Source organism: Ascaphus truei, chromosome 2 (assembly GCF_040206685.1).
Source record: "Ascaphus truei isolate aAscTru1 chromosome 2, aAscTru1.hap1, whole genome shotgun sequence".
NCBI lineage: Eukaryota > Metazoa > Chordata > Amphibia > Anura > Ascaphidae > Ascaphus > Ascaphus truei.
The window spans coordinates 423,279,597-423,303,795 of NC_134484.1; the positions used below are offsets into that span (position 1 = coordinate 423,279,597).

Consider the following 24,199-nt stretch of genomic DNA (forward strand, 5'->3'; position numbering starts at 1 on the left):
AGTCCGACCGGAGCTTAGCTCCACCGCCTCTCTTACCTCCCGCTCTGTTCCTCCAGACGGCTCCTCCGATTTTGTGTGTGAGGCAGGGGGAGACTTCCACCGGGGGTCGGGGCTCACAGGAGGCCTCCCAGAGCGCCGGAAACCCCTCTCCAAATCAAAGGGAAAGGTCACGCTTATGGCCAGCTAGTCTTTGGGGTTCAGGGCTGTAAGGTTTGGGGGGGGGGGGGGGGGATTTGTTTATTTAAATGCTTAAATGTTGGTTATTCGTTGGAGGGGCCCTGGAGCAAGTCTCTCAGGCAGCCATTCCTCTTGACGTCACAGGAAGTCTCTCTAAAACCATTTTTAACATGGTTCCCTATAGGCTTAAGCTTGCTGCATGGTCACAGCTTTGAACACAGGCAGGGTTAAGATGCATAGACAGAAAACCCACCAACTTTTTTTACTCACCATAACTTAACCAAGTATGGTAAACCCCATCCTCATTGCTTCATTGCATAGCCAGTTAACCAACCCCACACTGATGAGACCCATTAAGGTCGAAACGGCTGCCTGTGGGTGGGTTATCTGGCTATGCATCTTAACCCTGGCTGTAGACTGGTAGCCATAGTTAGATGCAGAGGGGTTTTGTGTGTTGGGGTGGGTGACGAGGTTAGGTGTAACGGGGTGAGAAGCTAGGATGCTCGGGAGGGGGTGGTTGAAGGATGCTGGGAGTAACCATTTGTTTGTAAAAGTGCTAAGATATTGCATGGAAATGGTCTAAAATGGTTAGATTGGATGAGTTTAGATATCTGGATTATTGGCCCTTTTGTTACCAAAGCAGACATGAACATGGGCACTATGATTAAAAAGAGGTTAATCATTCAAGACTTTCATTATCGATTATGCCAGAAGTATACTACAACTCAATATAGCATGTTCGATACAGAACATAGAAATTAGCAAACATAAGATGCAGACACTTAACAGCATTTTCTTCGGGTTTTGAAAATATTATTTTCGTTTAATTAGGCTTAAAGTTTTGTTGGAAAAGATCCGAATTGTATTTATTTTTTGCCAAAAAACTGCATTTTCCTTTTTCTTTTTAACTTGTTACTAAGTGGCGGTCATTGACTTATAATTGGGCATTTCCTGACTTTTGATTCTGTGCGTTTGGGAGCCCACATGTTTTCTAAATGTTGTTTTTGTTATAAATTAAAACTACACAGATACAATAAGCACACACACACGCACAAAAACATCACAAGGGCGAAGATGAAATCAGAACTGGGACCGCAGCAAGAACCACAAGTGGAATGGAACTGTACATTTTCTTGATTGTAGATTAGGTGGGATCTTTAAAATCCAGGGGCTCAGTGCAAGGTCTCCAGCACAGAAACTGTGGTTGGTTAAATGCCAGAGGAATTTGATTCAAGTGAAACCTTTCTTTATGTTTTCAAAAACCCACATTAACCCTTGGAGCACCAGATGTGCCAGCAATGCACTTACTTCGTGGCAAAGCAAAGCTGGCCCATATGGTACTCAAAGAGTGAAGAATCAAATTATAAAGCAAAAATGCCAATGGTTACGGTCTTATACTCTAGGAACACCGAAATCGATGCCTGTGACCACGATTTCAAATCCAAGCCAATTCATATTTGAAAACATATTTTCTCAGCAGTTTTATATGTTGATTTAAGACAATGTAACAGAAGACGTGCAAAGTCGTCATCTTTGTAGAACATTTTTTTTCTTTACCTTGTTTTATGGTCACTAATGTACATAATGTTTTTGTTCTTAATCTAGTGTTGGATAGTCACCACTTTCTTTAATCCTCATTCAATCCCAAACCAAGAACTGGAAAATAGGACTGGTAATGGGTTCAAGTATATTCACAGTTGTAAACCGATACCCAATCTAATGCGACATTAGGGTTCATACTAATTGTCTTGAGGTAGATTATTCAAATGTTTAATATCCAATAGGGTGCTATGACTTGTTGCCATCCATGCCAGAGGGGCCTGCAAGGTGTTGCACTGATTTAATAACGAGAAACTTTCTTAACACCCAGGTTCTGGGTTCTAGAGATAGAGCTTCTAGGGATAATGCAAAACAAACTAATTTTAATACAATTAATTAGATGAGTGCACCAATAATAGATCAATCATGAATATTTATGCTAAAATATCTGTGATACATTCTTCCCATGTAACAATCACTTTAGATTTTTTTTTTTTTACATGTATATACTGTACTGTATTTCAGAATGTTTAACTTTTTAGAAAGAGGACTGAAAGTTAGCACCCAAGATACGGCTGCAAAACCAATTTCTTCTCACATCCCATTTTGGAAAGATTTCATTTAGCAAGTGGACCAACTAGTGTCCATGAGATGTGGGTGGGTCTATGATGGAGAATGTAAGCACTTGGTGGCGATCACCATCGCAAGCATTATCCACAACAAATGCAACTTCGGTGTTATCCACTACCTGGCAAAAAAGCAGCAATTTAATGGCTTTCACTGAAAGACTAATAGTTATCATAAAAATACTCACATTAATTAAAATACAGTATATACAAATGAATCACCTGTTCAGATTAATACATAAAAAGGAAGAAAATATATATCAGGAACGTTAACTATACAAGTCGTTCATTCTGCTAAATTGAGCCAGTTGGACACTTGGGGCTGAAGGGGGCGCTTGTGGTAAAAGCATGCGCATTTGAATGGGTGAACCTGGTTTGAATACCTGTAACAGCTGCATGTCACAATGGGCAAATCAATTCATCTCCCAAAACGCTACATCGCTGCACACATTGGCATTGCTATACACTGTATATATATATAGCATACAGAATACATATAATATGCAGACATACAGTATGTATATTGTTGTTCACTCTTTAGCTCTTAATTTAATTCTAAATTAACCAACCTGTGAATTAAAGTACTAATCCCAATAAATTTATCAACCTGTGAACGAAAGTACTAATCACAAAAAATACACAGACTCTGATAAAACAAAAAAGGAAAAAAAAAAAAAAAGGTTTTGCATTCAGCATATTGGCTTCAAATCATTTTGCCCCATACATTAAAAAGTGAATGCGCCTTTAATTGAAATGTGACCAACCTCAATCTTCAGTCAACTAGGCGAAGTTCTGAAAAGCTGGGCACAACCAACAGGTAAATGATACAAGGCCATGTATACTAAGCAGAGCTATGCCACAAGGCACTTCCTGGTTCCAGCCCATTTACTTGGTGTATATATTTTTTTGCTGGTTAATAGAATTATAGGCACAGGAAATTGACTACTCTATCGAAAAAGTCTTCAATCTACAGTATTTTGCGATTACGATGGTAATTTGGAAAGCTGGATTCTACATGAATCACCGCTGTTCTACCCGACCAGGCAATTTTGACAACTCCCCCTTTCTGTATTTTATAGGCCTCATTTCTGTAGTATTAGCTGTCATTTTTCTTGTCCTGTCAGCGAAACAGACTTCTCATTTGTCTCTGTTTTTCTAAAGCATTCCTCTTGTCTGTGACTTTCTTCAAACACTGTTAGATGGCAGCTTTTGCTCTCCCTGTGGAATTGGAACCTGTAATTTTAATTATGTAACTACCAAATCGGAACGTACCTAGATGCTGTGTTTTTATAGCAAATAAGTGGATACAAATCAAAGGGATGTCAGCAACCAACCTTCTGCTGACAGCCCTTTTGGAAACATTTTCAGCACTGTACGGTTTCCCTCTTGAGAAATACTTGCATGTGTTTGCATTGGGATGGGTTTAGCATATAGGAACATACGTGGCAAACACCCCCAACAAATAACTCATACTTACATCATCTGCTAACGCTGTAGCACTGTGGATTATGGGCATAGGGTTCTCCTTCTCGTAGTAATGCAATTTTTCATGTATCTGAAAAACAATAAGCAAAAGCAGAAATGTACATTACTACAGTAGGTAAGCAATATATTTCATGCGGTCTGTTTGATGTTTACACTTTTAGCAAAAATGCTTTACACGAATGAGAAGACTGAAATTAAATGAAAGACTGAAATACGTGAATGTCATCAAAAGGAAATTCATTAACCCCATCACTGCTGGAGAGGTCTGCAACACGTGCATTTGGCTCGCAAAGCAATGCATTGTCAGCCCCTCCGGCAGGGAAGCAGTTAAATTAAGACAGATTTACGATGCAATGAAAATAAAGGTGGTAAGTTGAATGGCCCATTTAAATTTTTTTACTTTTATTTACACACGCGCACACGCGCACACGCGCACACACGCGCACACACACAATTAAGTATTAAAACACTTTTTAAAACTTGATTAGGATCCTGCTGCTCCAAAATCCTCAGGGAAAAACTATACCAAGAGTAGAAAAATAAGTGTTTATTTAGCACAGGGGAGAGATGGACAAAGTAATATATTTATCTAATTAGAAGAATACAGTATGGTGTGTCACACTAAAGCAGGGGTAGCCTAGCCCAGTCCTCCATAGCTACCAACAGGTCAGGTTTTCAGCATCTCTCTGCTTCAGCGCAGGTGGCTCAATCGGTGGCTCAGTCCAAGACTGCACCACCTGCGCTGAAGCAAAGATATCCTGAAAACCTGAGCTGTTGGTAAGTGGAGGACTGGAGATGGCTATGCCAGCACAAAAGCAACCTGGTAGAAACCCAACGTGGGAAGCTTACCAAGTCTAATTCATCATTAGCGTCTGCTGAAGTGTTATATATGAAGTCAGGTGGAAAAAATGTTTGGTATGTAGATCAACCCAAAGAATAACAGTGTGTGTGTGTGTGTGTGTGTGTGTGTGTGTGTGTGTGTGTGTGTGTGTGTGTGTGTGTGTGTGTGTGTGTGTGTGTGTGTGTGTGTGTGTGTGTGTGTGTGTGTGTGTGTATGTATTCGTGTGTGTGTGTGTGTATTCGTGTGTGTGTGTGTGTATTCTTTGCAGTATCCCCATATTGCAAAAGCAATCATTTGGAATATTTTGTCTGAAGCTAGAAAACTTTATGGTTCTACTTTGCAAAATACGCTCACAAGAGATTACCACCTAACCTAGTCAATGTGCGATTGAGGTTTTTACATGGCTCCTTTCCCTATTCAGTGTTGGAAATGCCTGCAATAGATAAGCGAGGTTTGGAGTTTCATGTTGATATAATTTTTAACTCACTATAATAATAAAAAAATTCTTGCGTCCCTGCCGTGTAAAATTTACAATCTAGTGACTTGTTGTGATGTGGTTGCAGGCTTAAAATATTTTGAACTAAATTACCCATACTTATGATGAAACAATATGAAAGAATATAGAGAAAATATATCGTAATGTACTAGATAATTTGTCATATTGGATGTAGCATTTGGCATTTTTTGTTCTTTGTTGTCACAAACCCAGTAGCAGCTCAAATTACTGTACATACATACATACATAGTAGTGGTTTTGAGCTTGCCAAGACTGTGTAAATCTAGTTTTGGTGTCTGAGGCACAGGGAGATAAAGTGACTTGCCCAAGGTCACAAGGCACTATTAGCAGGATTGAACCAGGATCCTGGTTTGGCTTCAAACTCTGTGTTATTGTTTTCACAGTCAGCGCCTTTACTCACTGAGCCACTCCTTCAGTACATATACAACATGCAGAAACACTTGTGGGTAGCATTTGCACTTACTAATACACTGCACCCGTGGCATGTAAATATAGAACCATACCACCACTCTAATATGTGATATCTACTGTGATCTGTGTGTAAACTATACACATTTATGAATCACTTAATTAACTGCTAATATAATAGGTAACATCGAGATGCAATTATTGTACAGCAATGTGATTAGTTCCAAACCCCATAACCAATGGGGCATAGAGGAACTAATTAGCAGTCAAGCCCTTGAATTCTGTTACAGCATACAGTACACATTCTACCACCTACTGGATTATGGTTTATAACATCCCATTATTCTACTGTATCTGCATATGTAAGTAGCTGCAGTGTACAGGAGTACATAGTAATTGGTGGCAGCAGTAACTGCAGCGCTACTCTCTGATGCAAAGAAACATTTGACGTAAACTCTGCTAAATATTTCTAAGACACTATAAAGTGCATTTTTTTCCATTTAAGCAACCATTATAAAGGGGTATGAAACTCAAAATGTGCTTTAGAGCCTGTGAAACATATTGCAATTGATTGCACAAAAGATGCTGGTGGCCCATATGAGGTCTTATTAACGTCTGGCACAGACAGCCTCATTACAAGAAATCCAGGATGAAGATGACAGCATTCTGTTACTAGAATTACATTAACAGAGATTGCCAGGAAAGATTCCGTAACACCACAGAAAGTAGCACAATACTTATTCTATAGAGTCAGGGCAAGTGCTGTATCCCCGTTAGGGTTGCCAGGTGTCCAGTATTGAACCGGACTGTCCAGTATTAGCTCAAATTTTGTACTGGACATGTATGTGTTCAGTATTACCTCTCTGGAGCATGGGGGTGGGGCCAAGGAGGAGGAGGAAACAGCATGGAGTGGAGAGAGGTGGGGGGGGGGGGGGGAGAGGGGGTGTCTCAAGCACGTCGCACCTTTCCCCCTTGTGCCCGGTATTTATGGAGAAGCCACCTGGCAACACTACCTACAATTAACATTAAAAAAGAGGATATATTAATCCTGCTGCTTATCATTTTCTTTTAGTCTGAGAAACTAAAGTCAGCATTTGTACACTTTACTCCACAGCTTTTAAAAAGAAAACTTTTTATTCCTTCCAAAATTAAAAAAAAGTGTGAAGCTAGAGGAAATGTACAGCTGTTGGACAAAGTGCTGAAAACCTTTATTTTTTATTTTTTTTCAATGCAATAAATTAAAGAAATGATTGAGGTGGCAGTGAGACTCCAGTTATAAGGCTGTTAAAATGGAAGTCGCCGAGGAAATGAGTTCATAGTCACATGGAGTCAGAGATTCACATTTAGCACGTTAATCAAGTCAGAGCTGAAGCCATTGCAGTACTAAGCGGTGAATAACAGAGTTCATATATCTTAGTACACCCTGCGCTCTCGCAGTAATATTCTGCACAATGTCGCGGGGTGATGCAATGCAGAAAGGATTGGAGACATTGCTTAGGGTAAATAAAAGGGACATTGTTCATGCTGAAAAGAAAGGATGCCCATATTTACTAAGTGGTGCTATGCCCTAAGACAGGGGTGGTCAACTCCAGTCCTCAAGACCACCCAACTGGTCAGGTTTTAAGGATATTCCAGCTTTAGCACAGGTGGTTCATAGTCCCTGCTTCAGCACAGAGTACCAGCTTCAGCACAGGTGGCTCAATCAGTGGCTCAGTCAGAGACTGAGCCACCTGTGGTGAAGCTTGGATATCCTGAAGGCCTGACCTGTTGGAGTTAGGGGTCTTGAGCACCCCAGGCCAAAGACACCTTCTGATGTCAGAAGACACTTTACGGGCCATTCAAATGAATGGGCTGTACTGTAAATGGTCTGCATGCGCTGGAAATCGTCCTATGGCGTAGCACGGCTTAGTAAATATCAGTCAGTCAATTTGTATTGGGGATCCGGATCTCATCTTATCAGCCATTCATTTGAGTGGTGAAATGTAACGTTTTTTTTCTTCTACTTTTGAACATACAAAACCTACAGATAACAATGAATGTTTAAACTCCATATTCAATGTTTTTATTAAAAGTCCAAATACAATTTAAAAAAAAAAACAAATGTCTGCATGTTTTAACAATCCATTGTATCCGTCCATTGTGAAATTACTCTAGCTCTCAATTCTCTTCAGATAGCCACTCAGTCAGAGAAAGGTGAACACAGAGATGAGTAGAGCCTGAGAACAAAATGAGAATATAACACTTACAGTATATATCATCGTGGTAGAGGAAAAAGTCATTAACTACATTCTTTGAGTACTGCGGAAAAGGTAAATAAATGTTCTTTTTAACATTATTTCAAAATCCTACTTCATGAGTTTTATGTTTTAGTAGCTCTGAACTATTACTAAATTGGCCCTTGATGCTTTTTTGTTAATAGAAATATCAAGAAATTCAAAGTTAGGAAGTGCATTCAGTGAGTTTTATGCCAAAAATGCACTTAATGAGTTTTACCTCTACAACGAAGAAATGGGACTGATAGCAGATTACCGCTCATGTTTGTACTCCGGACATTTTCTATAGGGTCCCTGAGTGTTCCTATCCAAAGTTCCAAAAAGGAATGTTGAATTTACCAGTGGATTTAGTGTATAAACAATAATAGACAGCACTCTAATTAATGAATAAAAAAATCATGAAGTACAGGGTGCAAACGGAACAAAGCAGGCCCAAACAACCCCACTGAAAATCAAATAAACCAAAACAAGGGTTCCAGCACACACTGATTAATAGAGAAAACGATAGTCAAGGAATAAGCCAAAAATTTAATAGCGGTAATAATAGAACAATAGGTATCACACAAATATGGAAATGCTACACAACTACAAATGCAGAATATATGGATCTTAAAAAGCACAAGAGCAGGGGGGAGAGACACAGGGAAGGGGAGTGGGGTGAAAAACACAAAGGAAAAACTGCAAACAAATAAACATAGAATAAGACAATGGGCGGAGGGTAAGAGGGGCAACGTTTCAGGGTAACAACCCTTTCTTCAGGCCCGTTCCCTTGGGTCCAACGGAACCACAAGGTACTTCCCTTAACCCTTAACCCCCCTACAAGACACAAAGTAGCCAAATAAGAATTAGCTCAGAATCAAGCCCTGGTCAAAAGTCCACAGTACAGTATATGCAAGAGTGTATACAAACTCAAACCGTCCTTTAAGTGGGATTATCAGGCTTCTGTTCGTTCTCGTTCTCTCTCTCTCTCTCGTTCTCTCTCTCGTTCTCTCTCTCTCTCTCGTTCTCTCTCTCTCGTTCTCTCTCTCTCTCGTTCTCTCTCTCTCTCTCTCTCTCTCGTTCTCTCTCTCTCTCTCGTTCTCTCTCTCTCTCTCGTTCTCTCTCTCTCTCTCTCTCGTTCTCTCTCTCGTTCTCTCTCTCTCTCTCGTTCTCTCTCTCTCTCTCGTTCTCTCTCTCTCTCTCTCTCTCGTTCTCTCTCGTTCTCTCTCTCTCGTTCTCTCTCTCTCTCTCTCTCTCATTCAAAGGTTGCAGCTTCGGTTTATAGATTTTTCTTATCTTCTTTCCTTCAGCTTTAGTTTTAGGAGAATATCATTAAAAGTTCATTTTTATATTTGGGAGGCCCTGTGAGTGCTTAATATAAGGTATTCTGTTGAGTAGAGAAATTGTAGTTAATAAATTTACCAGTTATAGCACCTCTCCCCCCTTTTTAAAATACTTTAAAAAGCAGAGCAGGGCAGTCTCTGTCAGTGTTTTTCAACAGGGGCTCCTAGGGGGGAAAGAGTAGGATTGGGTGGGGGGGGGGGGGAGGGAGAGAGTAGGATTGGGTGGGGGGGGGGGGAGAGTAGGATTGGGTGGGGGGGGAGAGAGTAGGATTGGGTGGGGGGTGGGAGGGAGAAGAGAGAAGGATTGGGGGGCGGGGGGGAAGAGAGAGAAGGATTGGGGGGAGAGAGAGCAAAGGATTGGGGGGGGAGATAGAAGGGTTGGGGGGGGGAGATAGAAGGGTGGGGGGGGGGGAGATAGAAGGGTTGGGGGGGTGGGAAGAGATAGCAGGGATGTGGGAGAGAAGGGACGGAAAAGGGAGAGAATGGATGGGGGAAGAGAGAGGGACGGAGGGAGGGGAGAGAGATATACCAGCAACGTTAACGTATTTTTACTAAGAAAAAACGCAAGAAAAAGAGTGTACGTCCGAGTTATAGTGACTGTGTATATGTATGCATGTATGTATGTAGATGTATATATATATATATATATATACACACACACACACATATATACACACACACACTGCTTTAGATAAAATAGATAGAAATATTGATTTAAACATTTATTTTTCGTGATTTTTGTAGTTGCTGCTTTTCAACTTCGTTGCGATGACTGCACCTTTGAAATCGCTGCTGCATTATTTCCTTAGAAAGCCTTAATGTGATGCCTTACAAAAGCAGCACATTCTTGCTCTTTCCATAACTATGCTTGTAGGTATAAATTTGCATATCTATTAAAGCAGCTAAACATGAACAATTCTATATGGTATTTTTTTTAATAAATCAGTTCTGTAGTATTAGATAATACTGTCTGCATTTTTCTTAACTCCTGCCATTTTTAATGATTTTTTTTTTTTTTAAATGTACACATCATCCATTGATTGCTTCCTTAACTGTTTAGGAAGTCACATCCACTTCCTCTTTTGTAACAGGCTCCGACACCTTTTAGAGCTCTGCACTTTGGCAACAACGTATTTGTGTGATACAGATCTGTTGCAATGTTCCAAACAGCAGACTATCTATTACCTATGAAAGCTGTAACAATGTGTTACACTTGGTAATATAATTTTACATATCAGCTGCAGCATTTCACAAACTGCCGTACAAAAAGTTAGAAGGTGGCCATTTCGTTAGTCACACAATCAGGATTTTTACAGATTTACAACATGAGCACCAAACGATTGGCAGCTTTGGCAATGCAAAACTATACATTGACACATGCTTTACATATGTAGCGCTTTTCCCCACACCCTATGGGAAATGTGGTGGCTACTGAGTGTGTTGTGCTTTACCTGTGGCTCACAGGAGGACTCAACCTTCGCTGCTGGGAGCCCGGGGTGTACCTGATCCGTCTGGTGACAGCGCCTCCACCTGTGAGGCATCCTGACAGCACCGGATAACCCCTTCACAGGACCCAATGCAATAAGATCCCACACTTGTATTTAATAACAGTTTACAGTACTGGACACAGGTACAACTAGATATATCATTAACCCACATACAATATAGGCCTCATATGGCGGTAGCCCCACCATGTCCTCCAACTCCCCTAATGGGATTTCCCCAAAGTACTGAGGTGTCCCATGGCACCCAACCAGCCTAGTGTCCACAAGAGTCAACCCACTCAATGTGTGAGACAGCGCTGTCCAGATTAACTGAAAGTGTTATAGTTGGTGCACGTTGTGAGGTACCTGCCACTGATCCAGCGACGTCGATGTCAGCGAAGCCTCTGTGTGTGGAGGGTCTCACCTTTGATGGTCTATGATAGTGCGGTGGTGGTCCTGCCCCAGACCAAAGTCCGCAAATCGCTGTGCGGCGTCTTCAAATGGCACTATATACTAACTTTATACAGCTCCAGGTGAAATGTCTCTAGCTAGGAGTTTCCCTGTAAGGGCCACAATCTGATTAGGCCAATCTTGGACCTAAAGGGTTAATCTGGCCTAGTCTGGATGCCACCGACACCCAGACCCTACCTTCCCTTTCTCTGTCCTGGCTCCAACTGTCAGTCGTTCTAACTGTCAGAACCCCAACTGTCAGAATTCTAATTACCATGCATCTCTTAGACCTATTGGTTGCCTGGCAACATGTGGTCTGCAGCCCCTGAGGCTGCTGGAACTTGTAGTTCCCCTGCTGTGCTATACTCCTAATGGCCGCCGCTTGCGCTTCCTTCTGCGCATCCCCCCCGCACTCTCCCCAGCCTCCGCTGCCTATGGAAAGGTAAGGGGACAAACAGGGGACCAGGGGGACCCAGGCTATACATATAAAATAATAATAATACAAAAAAAAAAGGGAAATGTAGTATTCCTGCTTTAAAGAGACATTGTGAAACCACGATTAGAAATGATGGAAAATGTGTTACGTAGCTAAGCGATTTCACCCTTAAAATGAACCCCTATTACCGGATTGTACGACCCATAAAATTAGCGAAGCCATACATGGAAATCACCCCAATGACAGTGAGTGACAGTCGAATCTGCACTGTGTCCAAAGAAAGCAGAAACTGAACATGTGATGGGAAATATTTCTCAGTTAATGAGAGCAGCTGCTATAACCACACTGCAAAGTTCAAGCATTATTACTGTAAAAATACACACCACTTATACCTCACATAAAAAGAGATGTTTAACACTGACATATAAAATGAATTCACAAAGCATACACACAGCAGGATTAAAGGCCGTGAAAATCTGGCAAAAAGTACGATCAGTGAAGCATATAACAACCCAATTTACCTTAATTAAAATTGTTAAAATAATGCTCTTTTAGACTTAGATCTGCTTCTGACCTCCTGAAATCGATCTGCTGGCTTCCTATTGATCTCCTTACATACTAGAACATTATCCTTCTTTCCTTGAAGTCTCTCTCCAGTCCTCTGCACCTCCATACACATTAACTCTGATCTCTCGTTACACCCTTGCTCGCCTCTTATGCTCGACCCAAGGATGTCTCATCTTTGCACCTTTTAGCTCTATGGCCCTCATGCCAAACTTTCATTCATCTTTCCCCATCTATGGAACTCTTTCCAACTTAATACTTGAGCAGCACCTTCTCTTCTATTGGTAAAGACCACTTAAAAACTCACGTCTTAAAAGGTGCATCTTATGACCTTTACGCCTACACAGTTGACACCAGATGCACTTGACCTCCATGACTTATTACACGCACTTATACTCCTACTGTGTCTGCACTTTTCCCAGAGTTTGAATGACATCCCTAAAAAAAATGCTGTGAGTACTTCATGTTTCTGGAGGCAAAGCATTTCACAGTGTGTGTGTTCTTTGGGTAATTCCTAGTACAATAGATCCAACAAAACTACTACTTCTCCTAATAATAATAGGAGTGTCTTCTAATAATAATGAACACGTGTCTTCATCCCTAAATGCAGAATAAGAAATACCAAATGGTTTCTAAACTGGATCCCAATTCGATGTGCATGGAGGTTGAACCCAGACCAGCATGGTTTGAAATAGCATTCAATTGTACTCCAATGTTCGTACTGGATTTGTACAAATATACTCAATTTCACAGGCTCCTTAGATTATATTTTGTTGTAGAATCTTCTGAATAATGACCACATAAATATAAACGACATGACTGATTTTCTGGCCTCATACATTATCTAATCATGTGCTTTTTCTTCCCGATTTGTCTGTGAAGTTTGTACATTATTATGCATTTGGAACAGCACTTTAAAAAAAATAAAACATTTAAAAAAAAAAACACACTGTATGGTCAGTAGTAATACAAGTTTCTCTCTGCTGCCTGTCTAATGAGTCTCTGCAAGAGGTAGATCGGTTGACACACACAATTCATCCTTAAATGTCCTTCTTAGACTGCCAAGCAATGTTTCAATTGCTCTATGCAGAGGGTTGTAAACGAGAACACACTTTGTATTGGAAAGTTTTCAGATGGCAGTGGTAGCCATCAAAAATGCTATTTTTTATTGTTGTTGAGATAATGTACTACAATCCAACTTTAGTGAGCTATGGGAGGGGCAAATATTCCTTTTATCACAGCAAAGCCTAATTAAATATATATATTTTACTGTATAGAAAAGGGGGAGTGAGGATGGGAGGGGGGGGTGTGCAACTTCAGTCCTCAATGGTCACTAACAGGCAGGGTCGCCATCACCCCGGGTTTGACCCGGAGACTACGGGTTTCGGTTACGTATCTCCAAGCTATGGGTTTAGATTTGAAATCTCTGGCCAAAACAGATTTTGTATATTTTTAGTCACAAAAATACTTTGACCATCTACTCTACTAGAACAGGGGACCACCAGAGCGGCGTAGGACAGCAGAGGAGTTGGACGGTGGAGCACAGGAGGACGGCACAGGATGATGGCTGGGGTGGAGCGTGCCCCAGTGGTCCGACCCGGAAGCCTTCACTGACTTCCGGTGTTTGCCGCTGCTACAGTGCGCTCTTCCCCCTCTGCTGCTCTGCTTCAAGTTTGCTTCTGCCGTCCAACTCTTCTGCAGCGCAGCGCCACTCTGGTGGTCCTCCGTCCTCTACTCCTGCTGCCGTCCTCTGCCACCGCTCTGCTCCACTGCCGCGGTCCTCCTCCTCCACCACCACCGAAGCCAGGTAGGCATTGTTGAGAGGATGAGATGAGGAGGAGAAAGGTGAGAGGAGGGGGTGAGATGAGGAGATGATGGGATGAGGAGGCGGGGGTGAGAGGATGAGGAGGGGGTGAGTGATGAGATATGGGGGGGGGGTGAGAGTTGCACCCTATGTTATTATGTTATTATACTACACTGATTTATTTATTTAAAAAAAAAAACATAAAATTTGTCATGTTTTGCAGTTTTAAAATTTTTGAAATATGCAAGTATTTTTGCGTGTTTCTATTCACATTTATATTGTATCACGATCAGGCAGTGGGGGGGGGAGCCCAACTAATATGTCTATAAATATGTGATTACATTTCTTGAAATTGAATTGGAAAAAGTCTATAGGTTAGCATTCAACAGAAGGGTGCAATCCTGCCAACAGGTCAGGATTTCAGGATATCCCTGCTTCAGCACAGGTGGTGCAGTCTTTGACCGAGTCACTGATTGAGCCACCTGTGCTGAAGCAGGGATCTCCAGAACACCTAACCTGTGGCCCTTGAGGACTGGAGTTGTCCACCCTTGTATAGAAGTGTCAATGTAAATGTCTCTCAAAGGCGGAGGAATCTACACCTAGAGCCATCCATGCAGATTGTTATATATTTTTTATTTTTAGATTGCTGTGGCAATCTTTTTATTGTCTTATCTTTATTAAATATATGGTTTCGAACACCTCCGCCCTTGTTCTCCACTGATCATTATCAAGGGTAATACACCATTGCAGGATGTCCTGCTTTCCTTATCTTTCCCATGCATGAGGATCACAATGGGTGTGCATTGCTGCAGCCTTCCAGGAAATCTATAGAGGATTCAACTGGAGGAATCACCTACGGAACGGGTTTGGCAGATTATAAAGTCATTTCTAATTTTTCACCCAGGCGTCATAGAAGTATTTCCCCCCCCCCCAATAAATCTGGGGGAAACCTTAAATCGCTATATAACAGTGAAACCTTTATAAAACTTTAATGAATTCTCCCCTTTGGTTTCAAGGCTTTTCTTAAGTCTCCTGAGAAGTTTGTCCAATGCTTCAAAATCACATCCATATTATTCCAATTAAAGCCGCCGCCCACTCCGATCACCTTTTTTACAGTTCTTCTATGTGAATTCTCATCTTGCCCTTTCAGGAGAGGTTCTCGTTTTTTTTAATCCGATGTTTCGTCCAGGAGATATGAGCAGCGGAAATATTAAGGGGTCATTCTACATGCTGTTTTGGCCGAGGACATCCACTTCAGAGTATATAGAATTACCCCCAGCTGTCCGGGAGGTCAACATTTTTGCCATTTAAGAATACTAGCGATTAAGAAAATAATAATGTTTAACTCTGTAAAAAAAAAAAAAGAAAGAGCAGGACATGACCAGGGGGCAAGATATGAGTTTCAGTCACATAGGCTGCTGGGGGGATTGCTTCTTCAAATATAATGATCAATTAAGTGAGCAAACTAATCTAATTTAAGGATATGGTCAAATCTGTTGAAGGCCACCGAATACAAACATCTCAGCTTCACATAGTTAATGTACTTATCTAAAGAAGGAGCTGCACCTAGAACTTCCCCAGGGCACATCAATTATTATAAATAACATTTCTATTTAATCTAGTCCCTTAAATAAAGGGAAGTTTTTAATGATACTATGTCACTGTTTTGATTTTTCATTTTCAACCCCGGTCCAGTTCTGTGATGATAGCATAGATCATTGTTTTTTCAACAGGGGTACCTAGGAACCTGCGGGTTCCCCGGACATCAGAAAAAGGGTTATTTTTAGGTCATTTTAAAATTGTACCAAATACAGAAGAATTTACAATGCATCTGATCTCGGACTCACTGTTAGAGAAAGTTGAGGTTCCTCAGAATTTCACATAGGGTTCCATAACCAAAATAAGATTGGAAACCACTGGCCTAGATTAACACACCTTCCAGTCTATCATAAAGATAAGCAGGGGGCAGGATAGGAGAAAGGCAATGTCTGGGAGGAGTGACAAATTAAAGTAAGAAAAAAAAAAATACTGTAGTAAGTTTGCTCTAAGCGATTATTGGTCTCTTATCTATCCTTAAAATGCCACTCCCACTGGTTCACTTTGCCTCCAAACCAACTGATGACTGAACCAGAGTTTGGTACATGCTGATCATATATATGTTAAGTGCGCATCACAGTTTAACTGCACCGGTAAAGACAGAATTAAATGGTGGCACCTCGCTTGGCTACCCACTGACTGGTTTACTTTGGTATTTGGAGCGACTGCACTTTTTTAAGACCGGACGCATACGTTCCTGAACTATGACTGCTCCAAAGACAAATCTATGGCTCCAGTCTTCCACATTCCATGCAATGTTGCCCAATAATATTTTTTTTCCTAGCACATGTATACAATATTAAGGGCTATTAAGGCACAGAAACATATGAATGCAGCCATTAAGTGCAGCGAGCCTTAATTCAAGGTTACATTTAGTCAATAGAAACAAGACCTTTCAATTGCTTAAAGGAAGGAGGTTCCCTTGAGGGGGCAGAGGAAATCTAGAAGCAAGCCAAAAGAATTACACTAGTGGCAAAGTAAATGTTCTTGCCCCTTTCCAGCAAGACACCCCCACCCCCCCCCCCCTAAAATGTTACTGCATGAACTATTCCAAACATATTTAATGGATTGCTTGTTGGTTTATTCGATATTTTCGGACTCCCTGTGCGGCTGAACAGTGTATGAGAGTTGGCATTTTACTCCTGTGATAATGGTTGATATGCTGCATCTACGCAGCTCATTACAGAGCAGCTCTGTGGCAGACAACAAGGAAAAGAAGGGAGAAGGAAACGAAGGGTTCTATTCAAAAGAAATTGAGGGCATTAGCCTAAGTATGCAATAGCACACCGTAAATCATAAGACTTCCCGAAAATAAATTGTTGCTTTTTTTCTTAAAATTAAACCAAGTCTTTGCCAAAGGGCTGTACTGTGCATTGCAAATAAAGACAGTGAAGAGGGTAACTTGAAAGCAGCAATCCACTCTAGAAGCCCAAGTTTAACTCGTATAATATTAGTAGACTGCCCCGGAGAATGTCCTGCTGTGTGTGCTTGTTTTCAGTGTTGAAAAACATGATTTTTTAATTTCTAGCTTCTGAGGTTACCACTGGTGCCTTTAGACTGCAATGAGCTCTGGGGAAAGCTTCATTTTAACCTCCCAGAAACTCGATATTTCAAACTAAAAAGGGCAAAAGGAGATCGCTCAACAGAAATGAAAAAAGTAAACGGTGATCAGCACAGAAGGCTGGTTTAATCTAATAATGACATGAGCCTTTAGGTCGAGCCTACGGCTTAACTCTCAACATTACTATTCGGCGAAGAAGTGAGGGAACAAAGTATTTCTAAATCACACAATCATCACATGGGCAGTATTCGAAGGGCCTCTGAACAAAACATTTAAAAGGTCCTGAACTGGGGCACTTGGGATGCAAGTTTGTTTGGGCTCCTGGTTAAATAATTTCCAGCTGCATATTTTATTAGCACAGGAATGAGAAGAGCAATGGCGCTCTTTTAGGGAAATCACTGAAAGGGTCTAATCCAAGGGTAGCCAACTCCAGTCCTTAAGGGCCACCAACAGGTCATATTTTCAGGATATCCCTGCTTCAGCACAGGTGGCTTAATCAGTGGCTCAGTCCAAGACTGAGCATCTAATTGAGCCACTGGTGCTGAGCTGGGATACCCTGAAAACCTGACCTGTTTGTGGCTTTTGAAGACTGGAATTTGCTACCCCATGTCCAATCTCGGGCCTTTTCAATTGTGTCTTGCCCCTGTTAGAACACTGAACAGAGTTTAGCACACAGTTCTTCTTCCTTACAGCAGGGCCTACATGTGTTGTGATTTTTTCAAGAGGTTTCAGAACGACTTAGAATGCATGTCACTGCATTTACAACCAGCCCTTTAATACCCATTTTGTGGGCACCAGGAAAGAGTTTGCATGACTGACGTTACCTATTGTCCTGACGAGAAGAGGACGTCCTCTCCCCGTCTTCTGAGCTTGTCAACCCTGCGACTCAGCAGCAATTGGTTTCCGGGGGCCAGCAATGATATGATCAGGAAACATCCCAAGGGCTATGCGAATACTGACAAATGGCTATTAAATCAGAAAGAGAATTAACAACCTGTCTTGCTTCTGAACTTTGCCTGTTACCATGAAAAACATCATCCATCAGAAGAACGTACATGGATGTATGGCAGGATTTGATTTAGTAATTCAGTGCCACCTAGTGGCTACTGAATAAAACTGTTCATGGTCCGTTGTGCTTCTTGCTACTGTACGTATTATTCTTCTGCTTTTTTTGCAACGGCCAAGCTTTTGCAAAACGATGGTCTTTAAGTAATAAGAATTAATACCATTCCTCCATGAGGTTGTTGCCGTACTAGACGACCTTTAAAGTTTAGCAGACACATATTTAGACACTTGTTTTCAAAGAACTACTAAAGTCTGGTTTCCTATGAATCTGTGCATTATCCTTAATCGTTACCAGAAGAATGTAGGTTGAAATTCCTGGCTCGTGCTTTGCTACAATACGCTAAGTCAATTAAACTTGCTTGGGTCCAAAAGGGATGCTGTTCAACATCTGTCCCTCTTTAAGTGTACCAATCAGCAGCAACGCACCCTTTGTTCAATGTCATCTGAAATATAAAATATTGTGTATAGAGTAAAATTAAAGGTACAGTTCACACACACACGAGCAAATTGTTAAACAAAAAAAACACGCAATAGTTCTAAGTACTTTAAGAAAATGTATCCTGGGAAGGTTAGAAGTCCAGAAAACAAGGGCACCATAAAATATAACAGATTTTAATCACAGAAGATAGGTAAAAATATAATAATAATAATAGCATGTTCTTGTATAGCGCTGCTAGTTGTACGCAGCGCTTTACAGAGACATTTTGCAGGCACAGGTCCTTGCCCCGTGGCGCTTACAATCTACGTCCATTGCTTCAATGGAGTGTGTATTGAAAATATCCAACAAAGAATAGTATCAAGTACAAACAAGGAGTTAAAAATGTTCCAGGGGTGAGCGATGCCACAATTTGGCTGTGATAGAATAAAGTGAGTCCTCCTTGGGTGGGGAGTGCGGGATGTGGACATGACAAGACACGAAGACTTGACAGTAGGCACCCCTACATGGATCCAGTAACACGCGAGCAATACAGCACAAGTGGATACAAGAAAATGGGAATGCATAAATGGCGAACACCAGTTGGAAGCGAATGGGTAGAGGCTTGACATACCCTTCCTGAACCCCCCCTTTCCCCCCCCCTCCCTCAGTGGTTCTTGTCTTGTTGTCTCCCCATCACGTGGTCTGTTATATGTTGTATGTCCTAAAAAGATTTTGTCTAACCAGTTATGGCATTGATATTTTGAGTGTATAAGATATATGCAAAATCCAATAAAAAGAAAGTAAAAAAAAAATAAAAAAAATGTTTGCTGGTGTTGCCGGCTGCTTCTGTGGATTCTATACAGCAGGGGCCCGCCGTATAGTGAAAATCGCCGGAAAGCGGATCCGGCGATTTTCAGTTCTGTGCATGCAAAGCGAAGCGCCGAGAAGCGGGGCCCTGCTGTATATATATATTTATAGGAAAGGAGGAGGGGGCGGGGGGGGGGGGGAGAAAGGGGAAGGGGGGGTGAAAATTCCCTCACAAAGGTAGGTGAATAAAGGCAATGTGTGATAAAATCACCGCCAATCTGGTCAGTCAGCATGTAGAATCAACAGTCCAACTCTCACTTGACAAAGAAAGTCTCTCACAAACTCTCACTTTCCCTTTGAGAAAGGCGTAGTTACGTGAGTCAGGGAGCGGCATTACGTCACCACGCATGCGCATGACTGGCCGCATCGAGCGCAGATCAACAATGTGGTCAGCTGCTGTAGGAGACACCATTTGACCTCCACAAACTTTGTTTTTGCCTGTCGAAAGGAGCCTCTGGAGTCTTGCATCAGTTACCATCTGTCTGCAGTGTCAAGTGAGAGTTGAACTGCTGATTCTACATGCTGACTGACCAGATTGGCAGTGATTTTATCACACATTGCCTTTATTCACCTACCTTTGTGAGTGAATTTTCACCCCCCCTCCCCCTTTCTCCCCCCCCCCGCCCCCTCCTCCTCCTTTCCTATAAATATATATATACAGCAGGGCCCCGCTTCTCGGCGCTTCGGTTTTCAGCGATCCGCCGATACGGCGGCACCGAGAAGGGGGCCGCCATCTTTGATTCCCAGTCGCGCATGCACAGAACGGGCGGGTGCGCATGCGCAGACCGGTGTCTGCGCGCGCATACCGTAGTTTGCATGCGCAGACCATAGGCCGCGCATGCGCAGAACGGCGAAATCGCCGTTCTGTGCATGCACAGAACTGAAAATCGCCGGATCCGCTTTCCGGCGATTTTCACTATACGGCGGGCCCCTGCTGTATAGAATCCACAGAAGCAGCCGGCACTCCACTTGCAAGTAGAAAAAATTGGGTGCTTGTCCCATAAAGCAATAATAAACCATACGATACCGTTTGAAGCACGAGATCAGGAGACAGCACTCTGGTAAGTTTGATCACAAGTTTTTGTATTGAAAGACACATAAACCGACATTTCGGTCCCCCAGTGGGACCTTTCTTAAGGTGGTGCAATGAATGCAGTGCAGAGTACATATATATAGCCCAAAACCCCAGTGTTGCTGATAAAACACCAATCACAGAAAATTAGCATCACCTGCCTGTGTGCCCTACAAGCAACCTATCACAGGGAGAACGGTGGCCATCTTGAATATATTAAACTGGTAAGTAGTACTAATGTATTAATGAGCATGCGCATAGTCAATGACCCATGTGAATTAACTGTTCGCGCGAACAGGCTGATGGGCAGAATGGCTGGCAGGGAAGCAATTACCGTGGAACACCTAATGTGCTCACCAAAATAGTGCAGAGAATCGTGTAGGAATAAAAATATATATATACAAGGATGACGTGGCTGTATGGAATGACTTGTGCGCTGAATCCATCAAGTATTGGGCATGCAATAGCCAACAGTGTGTAAAACAAATTGCAATATGTATCAGTAAAGTCCACAGCTCCAAAAGTCTTGATTGGGGATAGTGCACACCATATAAATAATGGCACAATTTGATACATTTAGAACCAATGGGGTGTATAAATAAGTGTATAAGTTTAATATATTCAAGATGGCCACCGTTCATACATACACAAAAAGATAGAATCCGCAGTACACTCAAAATGAAAAGTTATTTAATCTTTAGAAATACATCAGGCAATCACAGGAACTCCAGATTGTGCTGCGGATTCTATCTTTAAGTATATCTTACAGACCGGTTGGTTTTCCCTGTCTATCTGCTAGCACCTGGATTTCTGATAAGTATATATTACATTTTTATGAGTATAGATATGTTTGTGTGCACCCAGCATCAGTGTGTGTGTGTGTGTGTGTGTGTGTGTGTGTGTGTGTATGTGTATGTGTATGTGTATGTGTATGTGTATGTGTATGTGTATGTGTATGTGTATGTGTATGTGTATATGTATATGTATATATATATATATATATATATATATACATATATATATATATATATATATATATATATATATGATATATTTAGGCATTATATCACAAAGATTTTAATCAAACTGTTGCTAGATGGGCCTGCATTATGCATTGCTCTACAATGCAGGGGTCACCAACACAAGTTCTGCAACGTCATCTTCTAGGTCCCCAAACATTTGCTCCATGGAACTTGCTTTAAACATTTTTTTTTTAAACGTAGCAATAATGATCAACTAAAGTATTTATTGTAAAAGAGAGAAGATCAAGCGCACACTCCATGTGTAAAATCCGAGAAACAATTTAGTCATCTGGACAGATTAAAAGTATCACACTCAAACAAAGTCGAAAGAAATAAGGTATATTATGCTCAGTCAGCAGGCGAATTGGAAGGTGAAGACCCACACTCAGACGCTGGCAACAATCGGAAAACCGGAACAAGTGGTGTCGCCTCCAAATTGGCTCCTCCAGCAAGTTTTCTGGTTCCTCCTTGCCACTATACACTGGCGACACACTTTATTCGAGCTCGGCTAGTCCCACGAATTCGGGTATACTCGGGTGTATTGAGGTTTGTGACTGTTTTCTGCCCGAGTGCATAGCGTTATTTTCCAGGCAGGGATTGAAGCATTTTATTCCCGCTGGCTGCAATACTGCACAGTATATATATATATATATATACTGCATTACAATTCATGAATTTATGCCATCTGGTAGACACGCGAAGCATTGCAGCCTATTAAATCCTAATCATTATCATTTAACAGATCAGCCGCCCATCAGCCAGGCATGAACCATGGCTGGGAAGGCAAACGCAACGGGGCTTGTCAGAGGTGAGGAGCGGCGCATTCCAGGTATCTGACAGGTACATACTGGGTATTTGCTCGAATAAAGTGTGTCGCAGCAGTATCTCTGTCTTTTTTGGCGTGGTGACACGATACATATTGGCAACGTCCCTACGTGTTTCGTCATGATGTCACAACTTCATCAGGGGATATCACTACGGTCGTGCAGTACACTTCTATAGTCCCAAAATCATTAATACTGGTGATTGATATCTATGGTATCAATTATACAATCATCAGTATTAATGACTTTGGGACTATATAAGTGTACTGCACTTTGAGCACCCATGCCCTAGGGTACACCAATATTATACATTTAATACAATCTATTCAGACGCTGTCCATAGTTCTTTGTTTCACTCTTAACTATTGATTGCCCTGGAATCCTGGCCTCTTGGTAACCGTGAAGGACTAGTCTGAGCATAAATAAATATATACTCTGAAGTAATCCAGAAGGAAGATGGCAGGTTTTCATATCCTCTCTTTCAATGGCAGCTTATTACAACTGTGGAATGGTAAGAGCATCCAAAAGCCGCCTTCATTTAAACTTTTCCTCTAGTATCTCAATAAAATAAAACTACGCATGGCGTGGGAGAGAACAAACTAACAGCAGAGCTTGTTCCTTACGCGTTTCGGGACGTCATGTACTTCCGTCAGAGGAAGTGTGACTAACAAGGGATTCAAAGCAATTATTGCTGCCTGACTGTGGTCATCTATAAACTCGACAAAGCGTTGTGACATTGCGAAATGCGTAAGGAGAAAGCAATACTGTTAGTCTGTTCTCTCACTCCCCACTGTAATATTATTTTGATTAGACTTTAAATAAAAATCTTAATAAAGACAGCTCTCAGATGCTCTATACCAGGGTGACCAACTCCAACCCTCAAGGACCACCAACCAACAGGTCAGGTTTAAAGGATATCCCTTCTTCAGCACAGTCAGTCAAGGTCTGAGTCAGTGATTGAGCAACCTGTACTGAAGCAGGAATATCCTTAAAACCTGGCTTGATGGTGGCCCTTGAGGACTGGAGATGGCCTCCCCTGCTCTATGCATTCCATGGTTGCAAGAACTAATTTTAGAGTCTTGACATGAACCTTAGTTGAAATATGCCTCCTAGTTGAGAGCTGTTTTGAAGCATTCATGCAAAAACGGACACTTCATAACCAACTTCTCACACTTAAAATGTCAGCAATACCACCACAGAAATGATCAAAATAAAATAAAAGCCTGTCCATGGAAACAGGAAAACAGATGGTAGAAGGTGAGAGCTTCTTAGGGCATTAAGAGTCAGGAAATGTACATCATAGTTTCTTGCCAATTATATGCCTAGCATCCTGTGGATATTTAAACACATAGCAAAAATGGGCCCAAGTCTCTCCCTTTGCCAGCAAGAGATGCAGATTTGATTATTTTCTAGGAGTTTTTTCTCCCCCAGAGACATCACAAAAAGAGTTACGGATGGCACTCTTAATAATTAACTTTCACAACATAATCCCACTGTACTTGGACAGACATTCTTTCAATGACCCAAAACATTTCATATGGGGAAGGACATCAGAGAAAACTACTAGACATGCTTCATGATGACTTTGTCCTGACAAAGGAGGGAGGAACAGGGATTATGTTACAACTAATATCCACAGGGAGAGGGATACGTTTTTATTTTGTACATTTAAACGTTCAGTCTCCCCAATTACTCCTTTAGAGATGTTATAAAAGGTAGGTTAGAAGAAGCACACAAAAGACTAGGATCAAGTCCAAACAACTTCTATTTGTATTCAATACATCAGAGCCAGTGAGCACAGTGACGTTTCAGGACCAACTGTCCTTTCTTCAAACCAATTCTTGGATC

General features: G+C 41.5%; 1 protein-coding gene across 5 annotated transcripts in view; it reads right to left on the bottom strand.

Annotated features, from left to right (window-relative positions):
* Positions 1–24,199, bottom strand: part of MPP7 (MAGUK p55 scaffold protein 7) — a 341,147-nt gene that overhangs the window by 150,807 nt on the left and 166,141 nt on the right. For 3 of the 5 annotated variants that reach the window (XM_075587671.1, XM_075587669.1, XM_075587670.1), the window contains exon 5: positions 3,820–3,897. In XM_075587671.1, coding sequence (XP_075443786.1) covers positions 3,820–3,897 — 78 coding nt within the window. Of the gene's footprint in view, positions 1–3,819; positions 3,898–11,038; positions 11,356–24,199 lie in introns of those variants that run through there. The other 2 variants (XM_075587673.1, XM_075587672.1) reach the window with 2 other exon arrangements.